This window comes from Copadichromis virginalis, linkage group LG13 (genome assembly GCF_057382275.1).
Source record: "Copadichromis virginalis isolate Kocher_CV1m ecotype Utaka linkage group LG13, C_Virginalis_male_GT1.1, whole genome shotgun sequence".
NCBI classification, from domain to species: domain Eukaryota; kingdom Metazoa; phylum Chordata; class Actinopteri; order Cichliformes; family Cichlidae; genus Copadichromis; species Copadichromis virginalis.
The window spans coordinates 4,151,439-4,174,450 of NC_140630.1; the positions used below are offsets into that span (position 1 = coordinate 4,151,439).

A 23,012-nucleotide genomic window follows, 5' to 3' on the forward strand; every position below is an offset into this window, starting at 1 on the left:
CATTTTTCTGCTAAAAAAAGTAAGTTGCCTACATGTACACGTTTTAGTGAGTTGAATAATCAATGTTAGAAGTCAGTGCAACACAAAAATTAAAAAACAGCTCCTTAACTTAAATGTTTGAGTATATTGAATAAAATACTTTTGTCATCAATCAACAACAGAAAATATTAAGTTTGTGTAACATGTAAAAATGAGTTTCAACATCCTTCCTGTTTGAATTGAGACCATTCAGACAGACAAGGGCAACCCCGTAGCATATGTTCGTATCGTGCGCAACAGTTTCTGGATTCTTGTGGCTTCGTGGGAGAAGAGGTGTGTTTGCCCTCGACTGTGTTCGGTGAGTTAAGTAAGTACTGAATTCTAAATAGATGAATTGTATTGTATTATATTTGTACACTCTAAAATGTCATATTTAAAAAAAACTGAAATTTGATGGTTTTAATCGTAATTTAGCAGAGTATAGTTGTTGTTGTTTTTTTAAGTTTAGCTAGCCGTTTCTTTTAGCTAGCAAACGTTCCTCACAAATAAAAGAGTACAGATACAATTAAAACATGTCACTTGTCAGGGTACATTTGGTTAGCTGATAGACTATGTCGACAGCAGAGCATGTTCAATTTGAACCCGTATATGTTCAAATTAACCGGTCAGTAGCTGCCTGCATTTTTATCATGGTGTCAGAGTAAATTCGTGTTTCCACAAGATGGTCTCGGGTGAGGTAACTAATTACTGACAGAGTAAAATGTGGTGAATTTATCCCTGACTAAAAGTATTTCTATCAATTGTGTTGATGTTCTAAGCTCGACTGGGAATTCTGCCTGAGATTAAAGTTGGTTGACCTAGCAAAAAAAAACCAAAAAACAATATTTATTGTGTGTGTGTGTGTGCATACGACTTGCATTTGCTTTCTGTAATTGTAAGCATAATGTAAAGTGTGGGATTGTGGCATGTCCACAGTGGTATTTAAATAGTTTAAAAGAAATTTCTCTTGCACATTTGGATTTGACACCTTATTACAAGTTTAAACTGCAGTCTGTAGATGTCAATTTTAAAATTCAATTTTGTTCAGTCTTTATGATTAATCTTTTTCAGTGTTGCATTGTAGTGTTTTAGAGAAGGTTTTATACTTAAAATAGCTTGTTAACTCAAAAGCTTCAATAATTCTTTGCATTACAAAAGGTTGCAGTAAATTTCAAAATGCATTGGACTTGCAAAATTTGCAAGTTTGAAACATCAAGAAGGAATGAGCTCTTAAAGCATTACAGGCTTAAACATAGCCATGGTGGACTGTTTATGCCTTGCCTGTACTGGGATTGTAACTGCTCATTTGAACATATGCTTCTCATAGGAACCGAAAACACACTCCTCACTCATTGGATGACTTCAAGCCTGAGCTGATACAGCGGTGTGTCAGTCGTTTGAATGCAGGAGATGATCCTCTTGAGGAACATAATGAAAATCCATTGTGTGAAGATGTAGCAAATGAAGAGGATGAAGAAATTGGGGAATTGCCTAATTTAATTGAGAAACATTTAGCCCACCTACTACTAAAACTGGAAAGTATATATAATGTACCTCGCAGGTGTATTGATGAATTAGTTGTTACAGTTACAGTTATAGTTCATGTCATTCTCTGATTCAGGTCCTATTCATCAAAAGCACAATTGTGCTGTTGATGAAATTTAGGTTACATTTACTTTTAGTCACTTTATCCTATTGCTAGCAAAGTGGGCATTTAAAGCAGGCCAGTGTGTAACAGTTTAAATTGAAGTTACAAAGATTAAATCTTTATTTCTTTTAAAAACATATTTAAAATCAATATTTGGCACAATGCAAGTCACATAAATGTAATAGTTTTGACTTTTCACCTAATAAACTGTAAGTTTAAGTTTTGTTTTGCTTTTTTTATTCTCCAGAGTTCGGTGGAAATGAAGAGAGAGGTCGCAATCCGTTGCCTGAAGGTGTATCTGAAAGAGAAGGAAGAGGATCTCTTCAGAGAACAGCTGGTAGGTGAATCTCGCATTCTTTTGTGTTTTATTTTTAAATGGCACATAAAATGCTGACATGTTTCCATTTAAACTACCTACTTGCCAGGATGGTGAACAACAGTTCCCAGAAGAAGTGGTAAAGATTGTAGTCACCAGACGTGCAGCAGTGTCTCTCAAAGCTGTCGCTAAAATTGTGATTGAAGGAACAGCAGTCCTGGAAGACCTTGATGTGCCCAGAGTGTGTGCCTTAATGATGGGGCTTATATACACTCTCAATCTGAGCTACCCAAAACAAGTAAAGAACACTCTAGAGGTATTTCTGGAACTTGATGGGCTTAAACCAGTCCACGGGTAATGTCTGTTAAGTGCAAACTTCTGTCATGAAACGAATGTGAATTGGACTGTAGTATTCCGATGTGCCTCTTACGTTTTTGTATACAGTCCCAGATGAGTGTAGTTTTGAGAAAAGTTTGTAATACATATAATCTTAGCTTTGGATTGTTCTGTTGTTGAACATTAAAATCTTTTGTCATTTCCTTGATTCTGCGACAAGTTGAACAAGTTGATACCAATTTATGTTAATGTTAATGTACATGAAGTACTTTTTTTTTTTTTAGTCATTTATAATTAAAGGGCTGCTGTAATGTTTCATTTATGTTGTATTGACACAGAAGTGTATTACTTTGAAAATGTTTTGTAATAAAATAATCAATTGGAATAAGTGAAATGGCTTTGTGTGATTTTTAGACAAGCTACTATAGAAACCTAAACTAATTGGCATGGATAATTGTGAGTAGGATATATGTAAAAAAGTTCGTTGGTGTAACTCAACTAATGTAATTTCTCAACTTAATTTTACCAGAAATTTTAAATTAATATTAGGTTGAATAAACTTAATTATGCTTGTGGAGGTCAAGGTAAATCATGTTGGTTTGTTAAACAAGTTGAGTTAGCCAAACCTAAAAATTACTTGCTGAATTTACTTAATAATATGCAAAATTTGTAACTTAAAAAGCTGAGTGGAAATTGTTACCTTACTTTTTTAAGTTGAGGCAACAAAATATTTTTTAGAGTGCAGGGTAAACCTCCGCCTACCCTGCTCCTGCTTTACAGGTGAAAATAGAGCAAAAGGACCGCTCAGTCTTTGACTTTATTTATTTTCTGCTGTGTTTTACTTGCATCTATTTAAAGACTGAGTGTAAACACACAAAAAAAATAAATTTATGTGCTGGAATGTGCAGAAAAAAGGTTTAAATATTAAACAAATTTCTTCCAGTCAGAGAATGTTGCATATAATTACATTTTTGCTTGATGCATAAAGTTAAAAGATTAAAACTAATAAAACAAGTTAAAAAAAAGGGACTTTTCCATTTGATTACATTTTGTATGATGGATTATGTAGAAAAAGTAGAATTGGGCTGAAAGATCTATCACTTTATCACCTCTTCAGGTTGTAAATCGTGTTTTTAAAAAGTAACTAAGTAATTAATTACTTTTGAAAATAAGTAATCAGTAAAGTAACGGGATTACTTTTTTGGGGAAGTAATCAGTAATTAGTTACTGATTACTTTTTTCAAGTAACTTGACCAACACTGCTTACAATCAGCCATTATTGTCAAATAACTGAGTGAGCACACGTGAGTCAAACACAAGAGTAGATCTTCTGCCCTCGTGGATCCCAGCCAAGTTTTGAATTCTTTTGTGTGTGTTTTGGTTAATAAAGTTTGTAGGAAAAAAACTGAAGTGTCTGTGAATTCAGTTTTCTCACAACCTTTACTGTTATATCAGTGAAAGAAAAGATTTTGTAAAAAAAACAAAACCCCCTCACACCACAACATCCTACAGTTGCAAGTGTTAAGTTTAAAATGATTGTGAATGAACACATTTCAGAGGAGGTGTTGGACCAAGAGCTTAAATTGGACATGAAATACTACATGTTTAAAGGCTAATTTACGCTATGGAGCAAGGGTGTAGATTTGTTGTGTGGGGCATGTAGTCCATGTCTGTTGCTGTAACAGTAGTCCATGTTTAGAATAAAAAATCCCAGCTCACTGAGTTGATCGGGGCAATAGTGCCTAAAATGTTGCATAATTTTGCTGAGAGATCTTTTACTTTGTGGTCATCTTACATCAGTAGTTTTATGGACAAAAACCAGCAGGTCATTCAGTGTTCCCTTAGTGCTAATGTGTCAGAGATGTTGGTGTGCTATAACTGAAGTAATGTTGTTAAGTACTTAAAGTCATATTCTTTTATTGTCATGACTGTATTTGAAGCTATTTTTATTTTTGTATGATACCTGATTTTTATGGAATATGGCTGAAGTAAACTAAAGCCTAAAATACTTAGTCAGTCATTTGTTTAATAGTAATTTAACATTATATAATTCACATATAGAACTATGAATTGTGATTTTAAATGGTTTAAAAGCACGTAGAATAGCATATGTAGGCAAGTATGTTTCTCCTCTTTTTATCAAGAAGCAAAAACAAAAAGGAAAAAAAAAAAGAAACAGGGCAGGCTTCGGTCCCCACCAACACCGAAACCAAATCTACACCCTTGCTATGGAGCACTGCTCTCACATGGATTTAACACTTTCTCTCTTCCACACAGTCCTCATTTCTCGTGTGCTTTACAACCCTGAATATTACAGCAGGAAGGCAGCACAGCCAGGGAACACCCTGTGACGTCACACTCTGGACTGGCACACGATGGCAGAAAAGTTCTAAAAGTTGTAAACACTTATTTATTAAACAACACAGTAATATGTCAGATTTTGACAGCAAGGTATAAATGATTTTCATGTCCACTTTAAAAGGAGACCTGCCAAAGCAGTAATCAGACTCATATGATCAGCAGCTTATGCAACGCAGCTCCGTCGGTGCTCTGACCTGGTATGAGCGCGAGTGTCCGTCACGCGTGGCTGGGTTAAAATACTGCGTCCGCTGAGACATCAGTGGCTTCGTTAAATAGCACTATTTTATTTACTCCTAAGAAAATCAGTTTGGCTCAGATTAAAGTTTCAGCGCATAGTTGTACAGTAGGTGGATATTGAAAGCCTCCAGCCTGTCCAGAGATGATTATTCTATTCTGAGCTCAGCTGTCTATTAGAATTTTTGGAGTTAATTAAAATTAGAAAAAAAAATCAAATTCACATCTGATTTGTGTTCTTTTGTTTTTGTTCAATAAGCAGATGTCGGTGTTTCGATCATGTTACGTTGAGAAGTAAAATGCTTGTTAGAAACTATGAAACACATCGTGCTGACTTCTGGGTGTTAGAAGACAATTAATAATGCTCATGAATAAGACTAAAGGCAAGAAGGTGTCCTTTATAACTAAACATGTTAATAGTACCACTAGAGTTTATAACATAGCGTGTGTATTTCAGTAATAGCCTGTATATTTCAGTGTAGTGATGTGCAGTTCTTACCAGTTTGTCGTTCGAACGTCAACACGAGTCGAGATTTCCGAGGAAACAGCTCACGTTGACGTTAGTTCTGATACTCCCTAACTTAAGTTATCCAAGTTGACTTAAGTTATCCAAGTTAACTTAAGTCAAGTCAGATAATTCTTTTGTAATGAAAACGTAAACACTCGCCGGGAGTTACCGCAGTGTCAGCTGTTTAATTCACACAGCGTGTGCAGTAACCATGGTAACAACGGACACTGAGTGGAGGATCGATGCAGGTCAGATTTTGGGAAATATCCCTCATATCTCTGAAACTAAAAAACGGTCGTTCATCAACTGTGCTGATAGTTTTCCAGCAGGACAGCTGAGAGAAGAAAAACTCAAACTGTCGGAGCAGGTTTGATCGTTCAGGTTTAAAATCAGCTGGAAGCTCCACGTTTTCACAGCAAGCGGCTCTGTTCAGGAGAAATATGTTTTATATGTGCACCGTGTGAAGCCTGCTGTACTAAAATCACTGAATGAAGAGCAAACAGTGCGTCGCATTGTCGCGAGAACATGCGTGTATTTATTAAATGTATAAATGTTATGATACTTGATTCTAATCTGCTGCTGAGTCTCTGACGCTGATGGAAACGCAACAAACAGAACACAGAGCAAGAACACCTGTTCAACCAATCACATTCATTCCACTTTGTGACAAACTGAAGCGCTCACCTCGCATCATCGGGTTTTTTCCTTCAGTTTAACCTCCTAAGACCCAAACTCTTTCATGGCAGCATTTTTAAATTCTCTTTGCTATTTGGGCTGTTTGGGACCTGATGAATATAAAAACAAAGAATTTACATATATATATATATTTTTTTTTTTTACCGGATTTTATCTCTGACAAAAATAAGATCAATATATGAGGACATTTGTTTTAAAATTCAATAGAACATTTGCAGTATATTGTCCTTATAAGTGGTTATCAGGCCCTTGTAGAGTAAAATTTTGTATTTTGGTCTAGACATCCCAAAATGAGATGTCCACATATGTGGACGGCAGGTCCTAGGAGGTTAAGTGCCCGTGTGAAGAAATATTTAGGTCTAAAAACTAAGGTCAGTAATGTGTTAGGAAATTACGTTCTATAAATCATTAATACTGCTCTTTGTAAAATGTGTAATTCTTTAACTATTGACAAAAAGTCACAGCATCACTTCAAGGAAATATCACAGTTCTTCATAATTTTCTGAACCAAAATACAAAATGATTGTGTATGAAATGTGTATGAAACGTCTCATATATTTTAACAAAGGGACCTAGGAACTAGAGTACCTGTTTTTTTTAATGTTTTGCATGATTTGATTTCTGCTTTGTATCACTTTTTTCTACTGCTGGTGAGAAGCAGTCGTCTGCTTAGACGTGAGAAAACTGGTGTAATTTTTAGGCTTTCATATCCTATTTCTGTTTCACATCTCAGAGGCCACACTTTCCTACTGAAGATAACAATCTTTAAAAAAAACTATGTCATCAATCAGACATTTGCTGCCACTTCAGCTACTGCTGTCTGTGGGTTTTAATGTGGTGTAAACAGGAAGAATAGGTTTGTAAGGAGCTCATGAAGTTACAAACATGACTTCAAAAAGTTAGGCAAAATCTGTATATGCTCCATTTTTTTCAGATTATTTCCATTTGTGGATCAATTCACAACTGCTGCTCTAGTGAGTATTTCTATGTAACGGAGAGAAAAAAGGACACTCTGTCCCATGTTTTCTTCCTCCAACCCTGGCAGCAAACTCTGTTCAGTATACAAGGAAATATGAGATGTGGAAGATAAAAATGTTTTAGTGCTAATAATTACATCTATGAAACTACCAGTATTTCAAGTTTTGTTAGCAGATTCTGTACTTGTCTGAATCAGCCGTCTGGTCTGGTGCTGTAAGCACAAGTGAAAGGTAAGAAAATGTGCTGTCACTAATTATCACCTATACTGTACAAAGATGGATAGTTTCTGCAATAAATATAAAAAATAAATAACAATCATTGAATATTTCACGAAATCACATTTGCTTTCATATAACCAAATAGTTTTAGTTTGTGTTCACTAAAAATCAAAATAAATAGACTCCATGTGTGGGTATTGCAGCAGAATTAATGAGTAACCTAATTCTTATTGTGTAGAAGATTTATCTAATGATACTAGAATACCTGCTTATATGCTTGTTTTGATTTTCTACACAAGTCTGTGGTTGTGACTTCTTGAATAAGCCATCAGCTGGACCTTCACACCACTGAAGATTATGATAATTAACTGTATAAGAAGGATGGAGTAGCTCCTTGTCATGAAAAAGATCTGTCATGTCCTTAAGAAACAGGAAAAATACACCAAAGGCCTGACACAGAGCTTTTACACATGCATCTGTCTCAATCCATCTCCTGTTCACTGATCCCTCATCAGAAATGGTCTCAGTGGGAGGATGGATGTGAAGAAGCCTTTCTTAAAGAAGGCAAACAGGGATAAACGGCTGGGCTATTCCAAATTACACAAGAACTAGACTGAAAATCAGTGGTCAGATGGAGTGATGAGTCCAAATTGAAAATTTTTGGTACAGAAATATTCTGAATAAAGGTGGTGACATTAAATAGAGCCTTTCAAAATTATTAGAATTGTGCAGACTCTGTTTTTGCCTTATGTACTCTCATGGATCTCCAGTACTCCTCTGCGTTTCTGCCAGTACTCTCTGTCTCGCTCCATCCTTGGGCTCTTTCTCTTCCTTTCTGTCGCTCATGGTGTGTGTCTCTGGATAACCACCTTTCAGTGGTGGGGTCTTCCTGGATATCCGCCCACCTCCTGGCACACCTGGGATAATCAAGCTCACCTGGTGGTCATCACCCAGTCTGCTGGCAGCCTACTTAAGCTGGAAGCAAACCTTCATTCTTTGCCTGAGTGGTGCACTGCCAGTGTTAGTGCACCTCTCTGTCTGGTCAGTCTGTTATATCTCAGAAAATTGTTAATCTCACTGTGCAAAAGCCTGGATGCTTCCCTGCAGTGGTGTTCATGTGTGAGAGAGATTAGTGAGCAAATTTCTGTGTCTGTGTGGATTAAACCCCAGAGACTTGCATTCACCAACAGACCCACTACCTGAAGACAGTTTTAGTTAAACAGCTACGTCCACTGTAAATAAACTCACTGCTTTCCTGTGCTTGCTGTTTTTGTATGTAGCTAATGTATGTTTTCTACATGTTTGTAATAAATCACTCCAGCTTTTTCTATTTGCCAATAAAAATATCAAGAAATGAAGGATGACTCAAAATCCTGTGAAAACATGCCAAATAATCAACATCAGAGATAAAAACCTTTTATGTAACAAAGGTTATTTTTCCTTTATGTTATTTTCGGTTCCTAATGGCTGTGTTACTTTTAGCAACAGCAGTACTGGAGAATGTTCACAACAAAATCATGATTTGTGTTTATTAGTTTGGCTGACTGCTGCTGGCTTCATGTTCGTGGGCTGCTGTGAGTACGAGGTTTGTAAAGTAGGTCACCACAGCTTCCTTGTTTAAGACAAACTCATCACATTACAGATTTTACCCACTGGTTCAGCTGGAAGCAGCCCTGAGACAAGTAAGGCCAAAGTTTACACTTATTCATATTTTCTCTACATGAAAACGAGGATAGTTATGAAGAAACTGACTCATAACTAGAACAGCTGAATAACTACTGAAGTTGTGGTACTAACTTCTTTTCCTTTGTTCTTGTCGTGCACTTCTGTTTCAGTGTAGCTAATGTAAATGTGTGTGCTGGTAATGTATTAAGTTTATATTAAATTATTTGATGGAGACCTGATGACAGATCAGTCATTTGTGTTCACATCTTTATATAAAATAGCAGTAAATACAACAGGTGATCCTGGTGAACACAAAATAACAAAATAGTTACCCATAGAATGCATCCAGTTCATTCAGTACACATACATATTAGACTCCAATGAATGTTCAAAGTTAAGCCTTTAAGGAGTTTACAAAAATTAAAAAAAACCTGCAGAGAGTTGTTGTTATATTTTTTTTTACTGTTTTTGGTGTGTTGGAACATTTTTTGAGGAATTTCTGAATCAATTTTATTCACAATCATAGATTTAATAACATAACAACATGTTTAAATTTGTGCAAATAAAATTTTTATAGACAGTTCTGTACATCTAACAAAATCTGACCAAAATCAGTTAAGTTTCAATCAAGTGCTATCAAACTGGTTTTAAGCCGGTTTTTCTTCATCTCAGCTTTATTTTACAGACGTGTCCCTGTCGGCACAAGTTGAGGCTCTTTCATGTTTTTACTTTCAGCTCAGCAGAAGTTGCTTCTTCTTAACTAATGTCATCAATAATTTAATGTCTAAATAATTACACTAATACTCTGCTGTGTTTTCCTTTACTTGCTATGCCATAAAGTGTTTTACAGAGGAAGAGGTCCTCTTAGATTCATATACAACAACCCCATCACAGAAAATGATCAAGAAGAGCGTTATGTCCTTGAAGTGATGATGTGGATCAACATGTGTGTCTGCCTTCCTTTGACCATACTGATCACCTACTGTGTGTTTTATGCAGTAAGTAAATAATAATTAATATTTATACATTTTTTTATGAGTCTGTGAGTATTTGAATGATTTTAAGATTTAGAAGAAAGAAAGAAAAACACTGGTAGCGTTTCTAATTATTTGAATTCATCATCATGAAAATGAAATCATTAGCTCCATCCTCACACATATTCTGCACCACATCATTTGTTTGAAGCCAGCTCACCTCCTGCAACCACTTTTCCGAGAATACGCGCTTGTTTTGCAGTTCGGACTCCTTCTGACATTTCTTTGAAAGTGGAGGGACACCAAAGTATTTGCTTAAAGGAGCTTGCTTCTTCAACATCTTTAAGAGTTCTAAACAAATGTCTGTCCTCCTCCAGAAAATCTGTAAACCATTTTTCCAAAAAATTAGCTACAGCCAAATGAAAGAATTTAGAAAAATCAGTACAAGGAAGAGAAATTCACAGCCTTATAGGAGACAGAGAAGAAGCAATGAGAGTAATTAAACAGCTGAATTTAGTCACTCAGTTTACGCTAAAAATATGGTTTAATCTGGTACAAAAATACAAACTGGAAAAAGAGCTCGGACTGCTTCAATGGATCGCTTATGATAAGGGTTTTTTCCCTTGTTCTATGGACCAAAGATTTAAACAGTGGATTCCTAATGGATTAACAGCGATATGTACACTAATTAAAGATAGGAATTCTATGAACTTCCAGGAGATTAAACAACAACATATGTAAAACTGAAGTGGCAGAGAGACTTGGGACTGAACATATTTGATGAGGAATGGTCACAAATCTGGAAAACACGTGCCTGAAGATTACATTGCTGGAAAAATGTATTTAGATTTTTTATGACACCCAGAATTAGGAACAAACACACTTCATTACCACAACCGTGTTGGAAAAGCTGTGGAGATGTAATTGTGAATCATTCCCATGTATTTTGGTTCTCTCCCAAAATCCAGAAATTTGAGGAAGATGTTCATTTAGTTATAGGTTAAAATTCTGGGTTATGCTGTATCTCAGTCTTGTACATTATTATGTCTTGGTGTCATTACAGGAAATGTGTTCAACAAAGATAGAGACATATTGAAAATTATGCTTGCAGCCTGTAAATTGGCAATCACAAGAAAATGTACAAGATAGACCCACCATCGCAGGATGAATAGATCAAAATTATAGATGAAATACAAATCATGGAACAATTGACTTAGAGAATAAGGACTCAGGAAGATCAATACCATTGAAAGTGGGAGAAATGGACTGAGTACAAACTCGACAGGATAAAGACCATCACACTGATAATGAGAAATAATCAAATTGTAGAAAAATGGTGACCCAACACGTTCTTTTTTTCACCTGGTTTATTTATTTATTTACCTACTTTTTATTTTATCATTTTTTTCTTTCTTTTTATCTTCTGTTTGTTGTTATCCTCTACCCCCACTGTACAATGTTTAAATAAAAACAATAAAAAGAAAGTTAAAAAAAAGAAAGTAAAAAGAAAGATATAACATATGTGTGTGAAGGAGAGGAAATAAAGTGGAAATTTAATTTTAACATGTATTTCCTACAGGTGCAAAGAGTTAAGGTCCCCATCATCTCTTACACAAACCTCCTCATCTCCAATCTAATCCAGATGTGTATAATGATTGCTTGGGTGGCGAGAGTGGAACGAAGCATCTGTGTTATGATTCACGTCTCATGTGCTATGGCCAGTCTTTACTTCAAGATGTGCATCGCTTTGGAAAGGTACTTCCATCTGTGTACTTGGATGTCTATGAATGTTGTTTTCTACTGGAAAGCATCATTATTGTCAGAAACATACCATTCTGTACTGTGATAATCATAATATGTTCGCATCCTGTGTTACAGATGTTTCTTCTTTGCCTACCCACTGTTGGACTGCCTCAGACAAACTAGGAGTTCTGTGATGGTCTGTGTCCTGGTCTGGGCTTTTTGTATTGTCAGTGTTCCTCTTGCCATAATCTTAAAAGAATTTGTACGTTTAATTATTTATGCCCTCCTTCCTGCCCCTATGTCCATCTTCTGCTTAGCCTGGACTTTCACAGCCCTGCCTGCTGCCACCTCAGTGCCCACTGAAGACAAACGAAGAAGTCTGGGAACTTTGGTTCTGTTGTTCTTTAACTACTTTGTCATGATTCTTCCCACACTGATTTTTCCAATTTTAGATTTTTTAGCAGATATAAATTTATTCTGTCTTTTCATTCCAGTTTCAATCTTGTTTCTGCTTTGTCCTTTTGTGGACTTGATTTTGTTCCTTTTCATGCAAAAAGGATGCATAGACAAGCTGCTAGTCTGTCTGTGCTGCTGTATTATGAACATCACTGTATCAGATGTAGCAGCTGATTATCACTGTAACTGATGGTAACACGGAAAGGACAGCTGATGCAGTCAAAGTGAGTCAAATGTAGATAGAACAGAGAAAATAATCAAACAGCATCCTTTACAAATATTATTTAGTGTTGCCATCAACCAACAGATAAATACCAAGAATCTGAGCAGTACTGCTCTCAGCTGAAGTGGCTCTGGTTTTAGATTTCCAATTAATGTTGTATTTACTATATATATTTTTATTTTTTATTTTTTTTATTTTTTATTTTTTGTATAAAATTGTATATTGCGATACAATAACCATTTTAGTACTGAGGTTGTGCTTGCTGGCTGATTACAGTTAATTTAGTAATGAAGTTTCTACACCACCACTATATTCGAATATTATTGTAAATAACTGGACTGAACAAACACACCAGCTGGTCATATGGATAGAGGTTTTGTACAGATGAATTGCATACATTTCAAGGGAAACATTATTATTAAATGCTTAAGAATTTAACAAAGGTACAAAGAATTGTTGTTGCTCTTTTTGCTGCTCTGCAGTGCATTGTTTTCTTCAATATTTTAAAGGTTTTCTGTATAATTATCTGGGTTTATAGTCAACTGGATTTTTCACTTTTTGTTAAACTTACCATCATTATTGTATTATATATCTTGCAATAATATTACTAATATTAATAACAACTTTACTGATAAGTTTGCAGTCTCATGTGATAGGTTGTGTTCGGCAGTCTCATCAAGTCTCTAAGATAAGATAAGATACGACTTCATTGATCACACGTTGGGGAAATTTGTGTGTACAGATAGCAGAAGAAAAATACAGACAAATAAAAAAGAAAGAAGATAATACACTATATACAACGGTAGCATACACAATATGTGATTATGGATATAAATTTAATTATTCTAAAGATTGCTCATCTCTGGGGTTATCAGCCACCTAAAGCAACCTCTAAGATATATATAATAATTTACTTGTACTACAAAATGAACATACAGAAATATGTATAGAAAGACCTTAAACAGATTGCTTATTGGATATTGAAATTATACATGGTAGCACTTTCTATTACAGCTTGGTAATAAAGGTGAATAGTAGGATAACAAGGGGGAAACAACAGGGTAATAATGCGGTAATTTCTAAGTTATTACTATGCAACTACCAAAGTAATAACCATGTAATATCAAAATTCTCCTGACCATTTATCAATGGTCATGAGAATGAAGATTGGGGAAACCTGCAGTCAGCTGAGACTGAAGAAGTCACTTGGATAAGTGACAAAACGTTTCTCCCACTGAAAACGCTACGTCCAGATGAACTTTTGGTCCCAGAGAGGTACATTTTTCTCCAAAGCCTAATGAAGGGGGTTAACCTTGCAACTGCTCTAGGTAGGATATTTTATAGCACTTTAGTTTTAATCTTGCAGGCCTGCTAAAAAGGACAGATTATTAAATTTGCGTATCCAAAAATGTTGATCTCTCCATAGGGATTAAACCTGACAAGTTTTCTTTAAGTGCACTGTAAAAAATCTTAGGGACTGGTTTAGGCCATGGCTGAGTATAATTTTTTGCCTGGAAAGAGAAAGCAACCCAATACGGAGCCCCGCAGGGGACATGGGAGAAAAAAAAAATTAGGGAGAAAAAAAAAAATTAGGGAGAAAAAAAAAAAATTAAGACGGACTTTTGCGAGATCCCGAGTTTGTTTTGCGAGATCTCGCAAAACTCCAACAATGGCGGCCGCTACTTAGTTGTAATATTACTCTTTCTGGGTCACAAAATACACTCTTAAGATCTTTTGAGGCGTGAATGTAGTTGTGTAAACGTCAGATACCTGCTCGGTTTACAAGACATCACATATTTGCAAAAGTGGAGATCTGACACTCACTAGCTCGAAGCTAACGGGAGGTCGAGACCTACTACAGCCGGGAGGAACACCGCTTTCCCGGCACATCGTGCCTCGACCTCCTGGTCGGCTTCGAGCTGGCGGCCTCGGAAGAATGCGGCTAAAACTTTTGCGAGCTCTCGCAAAAGTCCGTCTTAATTTTTTTTTCTCCCTAATTTTTTTTTTTCTCCCATGTCCGCTGCGGGGCTCCGTGACCCAAAGCTAACTGCCAGGATTACACTTTTTTTTACTGAAAAATACATTAGCCAGATCAAACATGTTGCAATATTCTGACCCTTTCTCAACCTCCACACCAAGTCAGTCGGCCTCAGTTTTTTCCTGGTTTTCCTTAACCTGATTTTCACGTGTCCCCACACTAAAAACAGTCTTCATTGTTCCTCTATGTTCTCTTCTCCCTCCTTGTTATCTTCTTCCTCCTGTCTGCTGTTGTCTTTCTCTCCCACATCCCGCAGCAGTTCATGGCTGTGACATCCCATACGGAAAAGATAGATATAAATCTTATAAAGTTTGTATCTGTCTTGTGTGAAACATGTATGAAAAGCATACAAGAGTGAAAACAGATACAAGATCCCTTGAAAAATTATATAAATGAAACTTGTATGTTTTGGATGCTTACTAAAACAATATATGAAAGTAATGAGAAAGTGGCCACTTTCATTAGTGGCCACTTATATGATTCACTATATGAAGTAGGCCACATCTTATGCAAGACTTATAAGTTTGTTCTATTTCTTTTCCGTATGGGATGTGCATTATCAGTGATACTTTTTTTTTTTACAGTTTTTCTTCAGCCTTGTCTTGTTTTTCAGTCTCTTCTGTTGAAACTTTACTCCATCTGTGGCAAATTTCAAACTCAGACAGTCTTTCTGAGTCCACTCAGACACAGTGATATTGCAGGTGAACTTCCCAGCTTGTGATTCTCCATCCACCATGCTGTTTAATGTGCAACTGCTCCCTTTAACGTTTAAGGCATTTTTCAAGAATTATCTTTCATAATTCTCAGAATGCATTCAGTTTCATTAATTGTTACTTATTTATTCTTATTCTTTATTCATACCTTTATTATTGTTTATCTATAAAGAGTGTTTGGTTTCTCTTTTTTTTTTCAAAAACAGGAAACTGGACTTTTTCTGTTTTAGGGTCTTTTAGGGTCTGGCCCACCAAAAAAAATGTAATAATACTAAAAGGGTTTTTAGTATTATTTCATATTTTTTCATTCTACTTTATTTATTTTGTGTCCCCTAGGGGCAGCTGGTGACCTGCAGTATCACCCTCTGCTATCCAGTTTACTGTCTGCACCCTTGTCAGTCTGTCTCTCTGTTACCCCAGCTTCACTTCCTATTCCCTTTCTTACTCATGTCTCACTTTATGCCTCTGACACTTGCAAAATACTTCACTCAGAACATTCAAAATCACTCTTTCCACAGTTTGCAATACTTCACTCAGGACAGTCACAATCATGTTCTCACACAATTTACAATAGCACTATTCTATTTGTTCCACTGCCTTATGCGTTAGGGCAAACTCCTCAGCCAGGACAGCTGCCTCTTGTAACGTGGCCACCTTCTGCATGCTCAGGTACATCACTGTCTGCTCAGGAAAACAGTTCTTAAACTCCTCCAGCAATATTAACTCGCACAGCGACTTAAAGTCTACAACAACACTCGCCTGACTCCAACTATCAAACAATATACACAGCAAAAACTGGAGTGTTAAAATTTCAGGGTTAAAGATGTTAGAGTTGATTTCCACTCTCAAAGTGTCATTTTAACACATTCTGATTCAAATAGTGTTCAGTGTTGGAGTTATTAAACAGTGTTATTCAAGTCCAAGCAAATGAACTCTGAAGAGAGTTATTTAACTTGGCAGGCCCCTGGGCTTCTGCCCAGGTAAACCCGTGGATCAATTAATAGTTTGCTCTGCTGGGCCGATTTTCCATGTGCTTCTGCTGGTTACACCGTGGTGGATGCCTGCCGTACTCATTGGAGTATTTTACACAAACGGTAAGTTATTCAAACTTATATAAAATTCACGGTATTCTATCGGCGCAGTGAGGTTTTCTTGATGTTTCTTGGTGTTCGGTTGCTGGAAACGAGCTTTAATAGAGGAGGAGATGTGTCGAAAATTCTATTTAGCCTCCAATGCTAATGTTAATGTTGCAGTCTTTTTACTCGTGACGGTAGACACTGCACGTGGAAGCGCCGCGCCACGTTCAGCTTTTTCCCTGTTCACACAGACACGTCTTTCTCCACGCCAGTTCATGAGCGTTTTTGCTTCTCTGTTTATTCAGAGCAATTTTTTCACAATTGATAAGTAAATAACATCCCAAAATAATTGAAGAGAGCTTGTTTTAGTCACTCCTGCTTTTACTTTGACATCGTCAAAGGCTTTTACTTTGGAAGTCAAAATCAGAATGACTTGATATTGATATGGTATCACTGTGGGGCTGTATACTGTTGATCTAAAGTGGAATTATCCTGTTGAAACATGAATTTTTCATTTAAGAGCATTTTGAAATCGTTAAAAGAGTAGGTCGTATATGGACAATTTGAAAAGGCTTTTATTTTGGAAGGCAAAATAAGATGGCCTTGATAGTGACAGGGCACAATTAGGGTACAAGGCTGTGTCATATAGTAGTGATGGCCAAATGAAGCTTTCCGAAGCACTGAAGCTTGTATTGAAAAATGGTTCATTACTCGAAGCTTTTCAACACAGTCCTCTCCGGTGACATCTGGTGGCGAATATTTTGAAGAGCAGCTTGAATCTGCAAAATAAAACGGACTGCTCAATAAAAAATTCACTGGGTGAATGGGTTAAATGCAGAGGAACTATTTCCCTATGGGGACTAACACGCACACTCAATCATCACTGCTCACTCAAGAGTGGAGTTCTCTCTGATATTGGGCCACCGTTCCGTTGCTTTGAACATGTAATTGGTTTTGTTTTCTCGATTGGGGGGCTGAAAAAAATGTAATGCGTATTTGCGTAATACATTTTGATCAATAAACTTTCCCTATTTAAACATGCACTATGGTGTGGCCTTTCTTTGCTCATAACTCCTTTATGTTGGTAAATACAATAAGTGAGCAACATATACAATATACATATGAGACTGCACAGCACATTATGGAGTATGCCCCTGCTGTGGAGTCCTGCCCCCATCTACTTGTCATTTAATCACTGGACAGCTGGACAGGTTCATACAAAATATTAGATGAGGCCAATTGTCCTATACATATTTTTGACCTAGGGGTGGGATTGATTGTGAACTGGAAAGGGAAAATGCTTAGGGGCTGAGTACGGCTGCATCGTTACTGATTTGTAGAATCATTTTGATTCGATACAGGATCCGATTCAATTTGATTGGAATCTTGAAAGTTTTGCCTCAGTCAGAAATATTACAATTCTGGTCATCTATCAGTATATATCCATAATTTCGTATCTATTAAAAGAAAGCTGACACATGTGAGACTTAATTAGAGATGTAAACAGAGAGTTATGAAACCTGCAGCTGCAGAAGCCAGCGAAAAAAAAAAAAGAGGCAAACACAGCGCGGACCCGACGACGCACCAAAATCTGACTCTGACGCGTCGGGTCCGCGCTCTGTGTTTACGTTTGTATGCAGAATCCGTAAACCTGCTCCCAGGTACTGTTTTAGCTGTATGGTGTTTGACGACATGTTGTGAGGTTTAACCTGAGATGCTGGCGTTTCAGGCATAATAACGTTAATTTACAAATCGACACAGGATTGTAATGAATCAATATAAATTTATCCAATTTAGCATGGATTGTAATCAGAAAGGCAATAATCAAAACCCACCCCTAATCAAGAACTTGCAAAGTAAAAACATGATCTATGTCAGGTAGCCCTTTTGTAATTTACATTTAAAAAGAGGATTAGTGTTACTGTGCGCTGGCTGAGTCTGTTTCTTTTCTTAGAAATAGTTTCTCCTGCCTTGGAGAAAATCCACTTGCATGGAACAGAAGAGGCTGTGGAGTGCAGGAACTGCACTGCAAGCTGGTAGATATGCAGGTATTCCTGGGTCCTGCAGACTATCACCTAAAAACAATAAACAAAATGATTTTCTAAACTGTGTAGCAATGTAATGTACGTATAGTGTCAAATACATTGTTGTAGTCTTCATCAGCTTTAATTCACATGGAAGTGTTCCTAAAGTCATATGCTGTAATGAGATTTACATTATGAAAACATGATTTTGGACATTTCAGGTTTTTCACTTCGGCAGATAAAATGAATTGAGCAAAATCAACTCAAAATATTCCCACACGCCAGAACGTCCTCTCTTCCTCGCTGGCTCCATATCTGTCAGTGGAATGATCACCTCTTCGCTCTATGTCACCATCAACACACTCCACGAATCCCGTGGATGATTCACTTCCTTATATCCGTTTGAATCAGGTACCGAAGCAGTTACGTGCGTAATGAAGCTTCGGACGTCACTGGTCACGTGACTTTTGCCAAACGAAGCAAGCCTCGACACAGTGCTTCTGAACCAGTGTGTTGTTTTTTTCGACACACGCTCCGGAGCGTCAGCTTCAAGCGGGCCATCACTATCATATAGATCTAACATTAGAGTTTGAAAAAAAAGAAAAAGGAAAAAAAAAGCCTAAATTATATGTTATTATGTTCTTAACATACCTGTTAATTCACTCGAAGTTGGCTTTTATTTTGAAATCCGGTTTCCACATCCATTCCGTAATACTTTGAATACACAGGGAACGTAAAACAAACTGGAGGCTGGCTTGACTGCAAGTCTCGAATTGGAGGCCGGCTTGACACAAGTGACAGATTCCAGGTAAGTTTGTGTGATGAGCTTCTTCTGTTCCCGGTGAAATACACCTGTACCTGTGGGAGCAGCGGAGCGGCTGAAGCTGCTCCGTCCTCCGGCCGGTGTTGCTGAGCCGAACCCACCACAGCACCGAGTGAACTGAAGCTCAGACACTAAATTCGATTAATTTTGAAGGGAGTCCGGTTTGGCAGGCACAGCTCGACCTGTCAGCGGTTTTTAGCCACAACTGTGTTTAAACTTTTGAACCTTTGAATCGGAGCATGCGGGTCTGCTCTTATCCAATCACTGTATTGATCCATCAGCACTGAGATCAATGCATTTGTTCTTCTGTGAGGGTGTACCACTGACAGATATGCGCATGTGTACAGTGAAAGGTCTGTTTAAGTTGTTAAATGATGACAAACACCTGAGCTTCAGGTTTAAAGGATCATCCCTCAGTTTTTCCCGATACTGGAACAACTAGTGCTGAGTTTGTTTGCTGGTCCTTCTCTGAAGACTGAAACCTGCTGCTGCTGCTGAGGAGCATTTGTTTCCGTGGTTAAAGTTCTGCTGCCGGGCGTGAGGAGGAGGCCACAGTTTAACCAAGCGATGAAGCATCTGTCCAAAAAGAGGAAGAGTCTTTATCCTGAGCTCATCTGCTGAGAAGGAATTTCTCCCCCCAGTCAGTCTGTCTTCACTCACACACACACCCACACACACCTTTACAGGTGAATTTCCTGCCTGTGTTTCTGCTGGTTTACACAGTCAGTGCTCACTTTATTAGGACCATGTTGCAGTGAGTCTGAAAGTTTCATGGTTGTGTTTAATATTCTGAAGCTTTACTGACGCAGGAAGGCTGGCTGGATGGGGGGGAGGGATTCAAATGCCCCGGGGGAGATTTGAATCCAGGCCTCTGGAAACACCCTTTGACCATGTGACTGACCTACTCCACCTTTCAAGTTTAAAGTTCAGGTTTTCTCACAGCGGCGCGTTAATGTGGCGAGCGTGCTCAGCTGTCAGGACATGCACACGCACTGAATACCAGAAATACCACATAGCTGACATATTTCACCCACCACGCTGTGACGTGCAGTCACTCTTCTTCACTGATGAAGACTCTGCAACACACTGAGTGCAGGATTCACGTAGCCTTCAGTCTGATTCATTCACTTTCCAAATCACAGCCACGATAGCTGTGAGCGCTTCGTGTTTATTTTTCTGTTACTGGAGCCAATCATGTGCTTTATTATCAGTCTGTTAATCAGCTGATCCTTCAGCCTGATTCACTGCATTCTTCTTCTTTTTCTCTGTTTCTTGTTATTCATGCATTCCACAGAGTGCCTTTGTCCTGTCTTCCTTCCCTCTCCCAAACTGGTCTGAGCCTGGCTCTGCTGGAGGTTTCTTCCTGTTAAAATTGAGGTTTTCCTTGCCACTGTCACAAAACTTCTTACTCATATGGTTGTTGAGAGTACAAAGACAGTACAGCATCTCAAGGTGACTGTTGTTGTGATTTGGAGCTTTGATTCGGAGCTGAATAAAACCAAGTTAAAACTGGTCCACATCAGAAGTGTACTCGAGCTGTCAGTCAGGAACATAATTCAAATAATAATTTATGACACAACTAAAGCCAAATGGAGTCCAATCACAGTAAAGGACTCTGACCTCCTGAGCAGATAAAGGCGTCCACTGGAGGAGCTCAGTTTGTGACTCAGAGATGTGTTAATGAATGTGAAACTGTGAGCCCGAGGCAGGCTGACACGGGCGTGATGTCATCGCTTGTGTCAGGTCTGCTTGTCATGGACGTTAAAAAGATGATGATGTCATTGATTGTTTGTGATTGATTACCTGTATCTGTTTTAACCCTCGTCAGCTCAAACATCGGTAAAACCTTTAGCCTGTCATCATGGCAACCAGTACCAAATGGGGGGCGGTAAAGGACCAGTTGACCAGAGGCCCCGCCACAGTCACTGACGGCAAGGTGGAGGCCAATCTGGAGAACGCTGACCCCGAGCTCTGCATCCGACTGCTGCAGGTAGGAAAGAAGCAGAACCTCAGGAGTCCTGCAGGGGAAGGAGAGGGCGTCTCACAGCTCTGACCGATGGTCACTCTGCCCCTCCAGGTTCCCACAGTGGTGAACTACTCGGGTCTGCAGCGGCGGCTGGAGGTGAGTAATCAGTCATGGATGGTGCAGTTCCTTGAACTACAGGGTTTGGACCTCCTGCTGGAGGCGCTGGAGGCTCTGTCGGGCCGCGGCTGCGCCCACATCGCCGATGCTCTGCTGCAGCTCACCTGCGTCAGCTGTGTCCGGACCATCATGAACTCGTCCGCAGGGCTGCATTTCATCCTGGACAACGAGGGCTACATCAGGATGCTGGCTCAAGGTGGGTGGAGGACCAGAAAGTTAGAATGAAGCAGATCTGCCTTAAAACCACCTTAAAATCATATTTACACGCTACCCTGAGCAACAGGTAGACTCAGGTGGCTGTTCCAGCCTAAGCTAAGCAGGTAGCCGGTGTACCTGTGAGGTGAAGATGACGACTCAGAGTCATTACTTATGAAAGCGGTAACTCCACCTCCTCCTATATGCCCTCAGCTCTCGACACGTCCAATGTCATGGTGAAGATGCAGCTGTTCCAGCTGCTGGCTGCTCTTGCCGTCTTCGACCCTCGGGGACACCACCTCGTCTTCGATGCACTCGACAACTACAAGGTATGCTCATGTCCTCGTCCACTTCCTCCTCTCTCCTTATTTCCTTCCTGTCCTTCCTTTTTTCCTTTTTTCCCTTCCTTCTCGGTCTCCTCTGAGGTGATTTGTGATTTCATGAGATCAGTTTAAGTAATCTGAACTCTGCCTCACGATGGCAGTCAGGACAGTTGGCGCTCAGTCATATAAACAGTTAAATGTTGCTGTAGGTCCAGGTCACTTTCAGAGGCTCTCTTGGCTGATTTCATTTGTTTAGAGGGGCATGTTTACCTGCTTGATGGACGAACCAACAGATGTCGCATGAGCTGGATGGGGAGACATGAGCAGGCCATTTGGGTCGGTTTGAAAAGCTTTATCGGCAGGACGTTAGCAAAAGGAAGTGCGAGTCAGTTTCACTTAGTTTCAAGGCTAACATGACAAGCAGAACAGCTCAAACTGAAAGCCACTGGCTGATTACCTAAGTCAGCAGAGAGCTCACAAAGCTCCACCACAGCTCCTCGCTGCCAGGTGAGAGCAACGACGACGTGGTCTGTGTACCATCAGGGCGTAACTGCAGATACACCATAACAAACAGCTGAACCTCAGACGCTGCAGATCTTATCGTCCCCGCCCAGCCTGTTCTCACAGGCTCTGAACTTACAGCATGGAATCATGGGATACCACACGTGTGCACACACACACTCGTTTTATTATCTTAGTGAGGACATCTCATTGACAGCTTCTCCCTCGAAGAGCTCTTCAGCACCATCAAGGCATTCAGAGACCTCTTCCTTCGAACCCTCAAGGTCAGCGCCAATCGCAGTGCGGCTCAGTCTGCAGGACTCATACCCTGCCGCACGTTTGCATGTGTCATTTAAACTATGTCTCAGCCAGCCAATCGGCTCTGACTTGAACCGTGACAAAGTGTGGTAGCTGCCACACATTAGTCCTGTTTCCCTGTAAATGTTAAGCTCCGCCCTCTCTGGGGGGCCGGTTAGCCTGCTGAAGTTTGAACTGTGTGTTCCTTTTATTCTTCGATCAGGAGAACGAAGGTCACAGGGAGCAGGAGAAGAGGAGGAAGAGGTTGGAGGAAGGGAGGAAACTGAGAGAAGAAGCCCCCACCAGAAAGATCAGTAAGTCAGACACCATTATTTCACCTTAAATCCTCCCTCCTTAAATGGAGAGACAGGTGTCCCTCACCTGTCTCTCCAGGTGTGGCAGGTGAAGGACAGGTCAAGTGCAAGTGGAGAACAGGTGAGACATGTGAAGGGCCGGTGACGGACAGGTCGAGAATCAATAGCTGACATCAGCAACATTTTTCTGC

At 38.9% G+C, this 23,012-nt stretch overlaps 2 protein-coding genes and 1 long non-coding RNA gene across 7 annotated transcripts; all 3 read left to right on the forward strand.

Moving 5' to 3' along the window:
- On the forward strand, positions 1-2,706 carry LOC146695076 (uncharacterized). Of its 2 annotated transcripts, none has more exons than XR_014923511.1 (3): positions 1-346; positions 1,346-2,003; positions 2,092-2,706. It is a non-coding gene; the product is annotated as an uncharacterized LOC146695076 (long non-coding RNA). The 2 variants fall into 2 exon arrangements; XR_014923512.1 differs by having other exon boundaries at positions 1-337.
- A 2,656-nt stretch (positions 2,707-5,362) lies between these two features.
- LOC146695077 (uncharacterized) lies at positions 5,363-12,117 on the forward strand. The gene is made up of 5 exons (XM_085478518.1): positions 5,363-5,669; positions 9,819-9,976; positions 11,532-11,707; positions 11,831-11,891; positions 12,013-12,117. The coding sequence occupies exons 1-5, from the start codon at positions 5,633-5,635 to the stop codon at positions 12,115-12,117; spliced, it is 537 nt and encodes a 178-aa protein (XP_085334644.1). The 5' UTR covers positions 5,363-5,632.
- Positions 12,118-15,956: 3,839 nt separating this feature from the next.
- Positions 15,957-22,860, forward strand: LOC146695078 (inverted formin-2-like). Of its 4 annotated transcripts, XM_085476981.1 has the most exons (6): positions 15,957-16,219; positions 19,523-19,688; positions 20,877-21,038; positions 21,126-21,387; positions 21,600-21,715; positions 22,731-22,860. In XM_085476981.1, exons 3-6 carry the CDS (start codon positions 20,910-20,912, stop codon positions 22,848-22,850), a joined length of 627 nt encoding a protein of 208 aa, XP_085333107.1. In that variant the 5' UTR covers positions 15,957-16,219; positions 19,523-19,688; positions 20,877-20,909; the 3' UTR covers positions 22,851-22,860. The 4 variants fall into 4 exon arrangements, with proteins under 4 accessions (XP_085333107.1, XP_085333105.1, XP_085333106.1 ...); XM_085476979.1 differs by lacking the exon at positions 19,523-19,688; XM_085476980.1 differs by lacking the exon at positions 15,957-16,219 and having other exon boundaries at positions 19,149-19,688.
- The last annotated feature ends 152 nt before the right edge of the window (positions 22,861-23,012 follow it).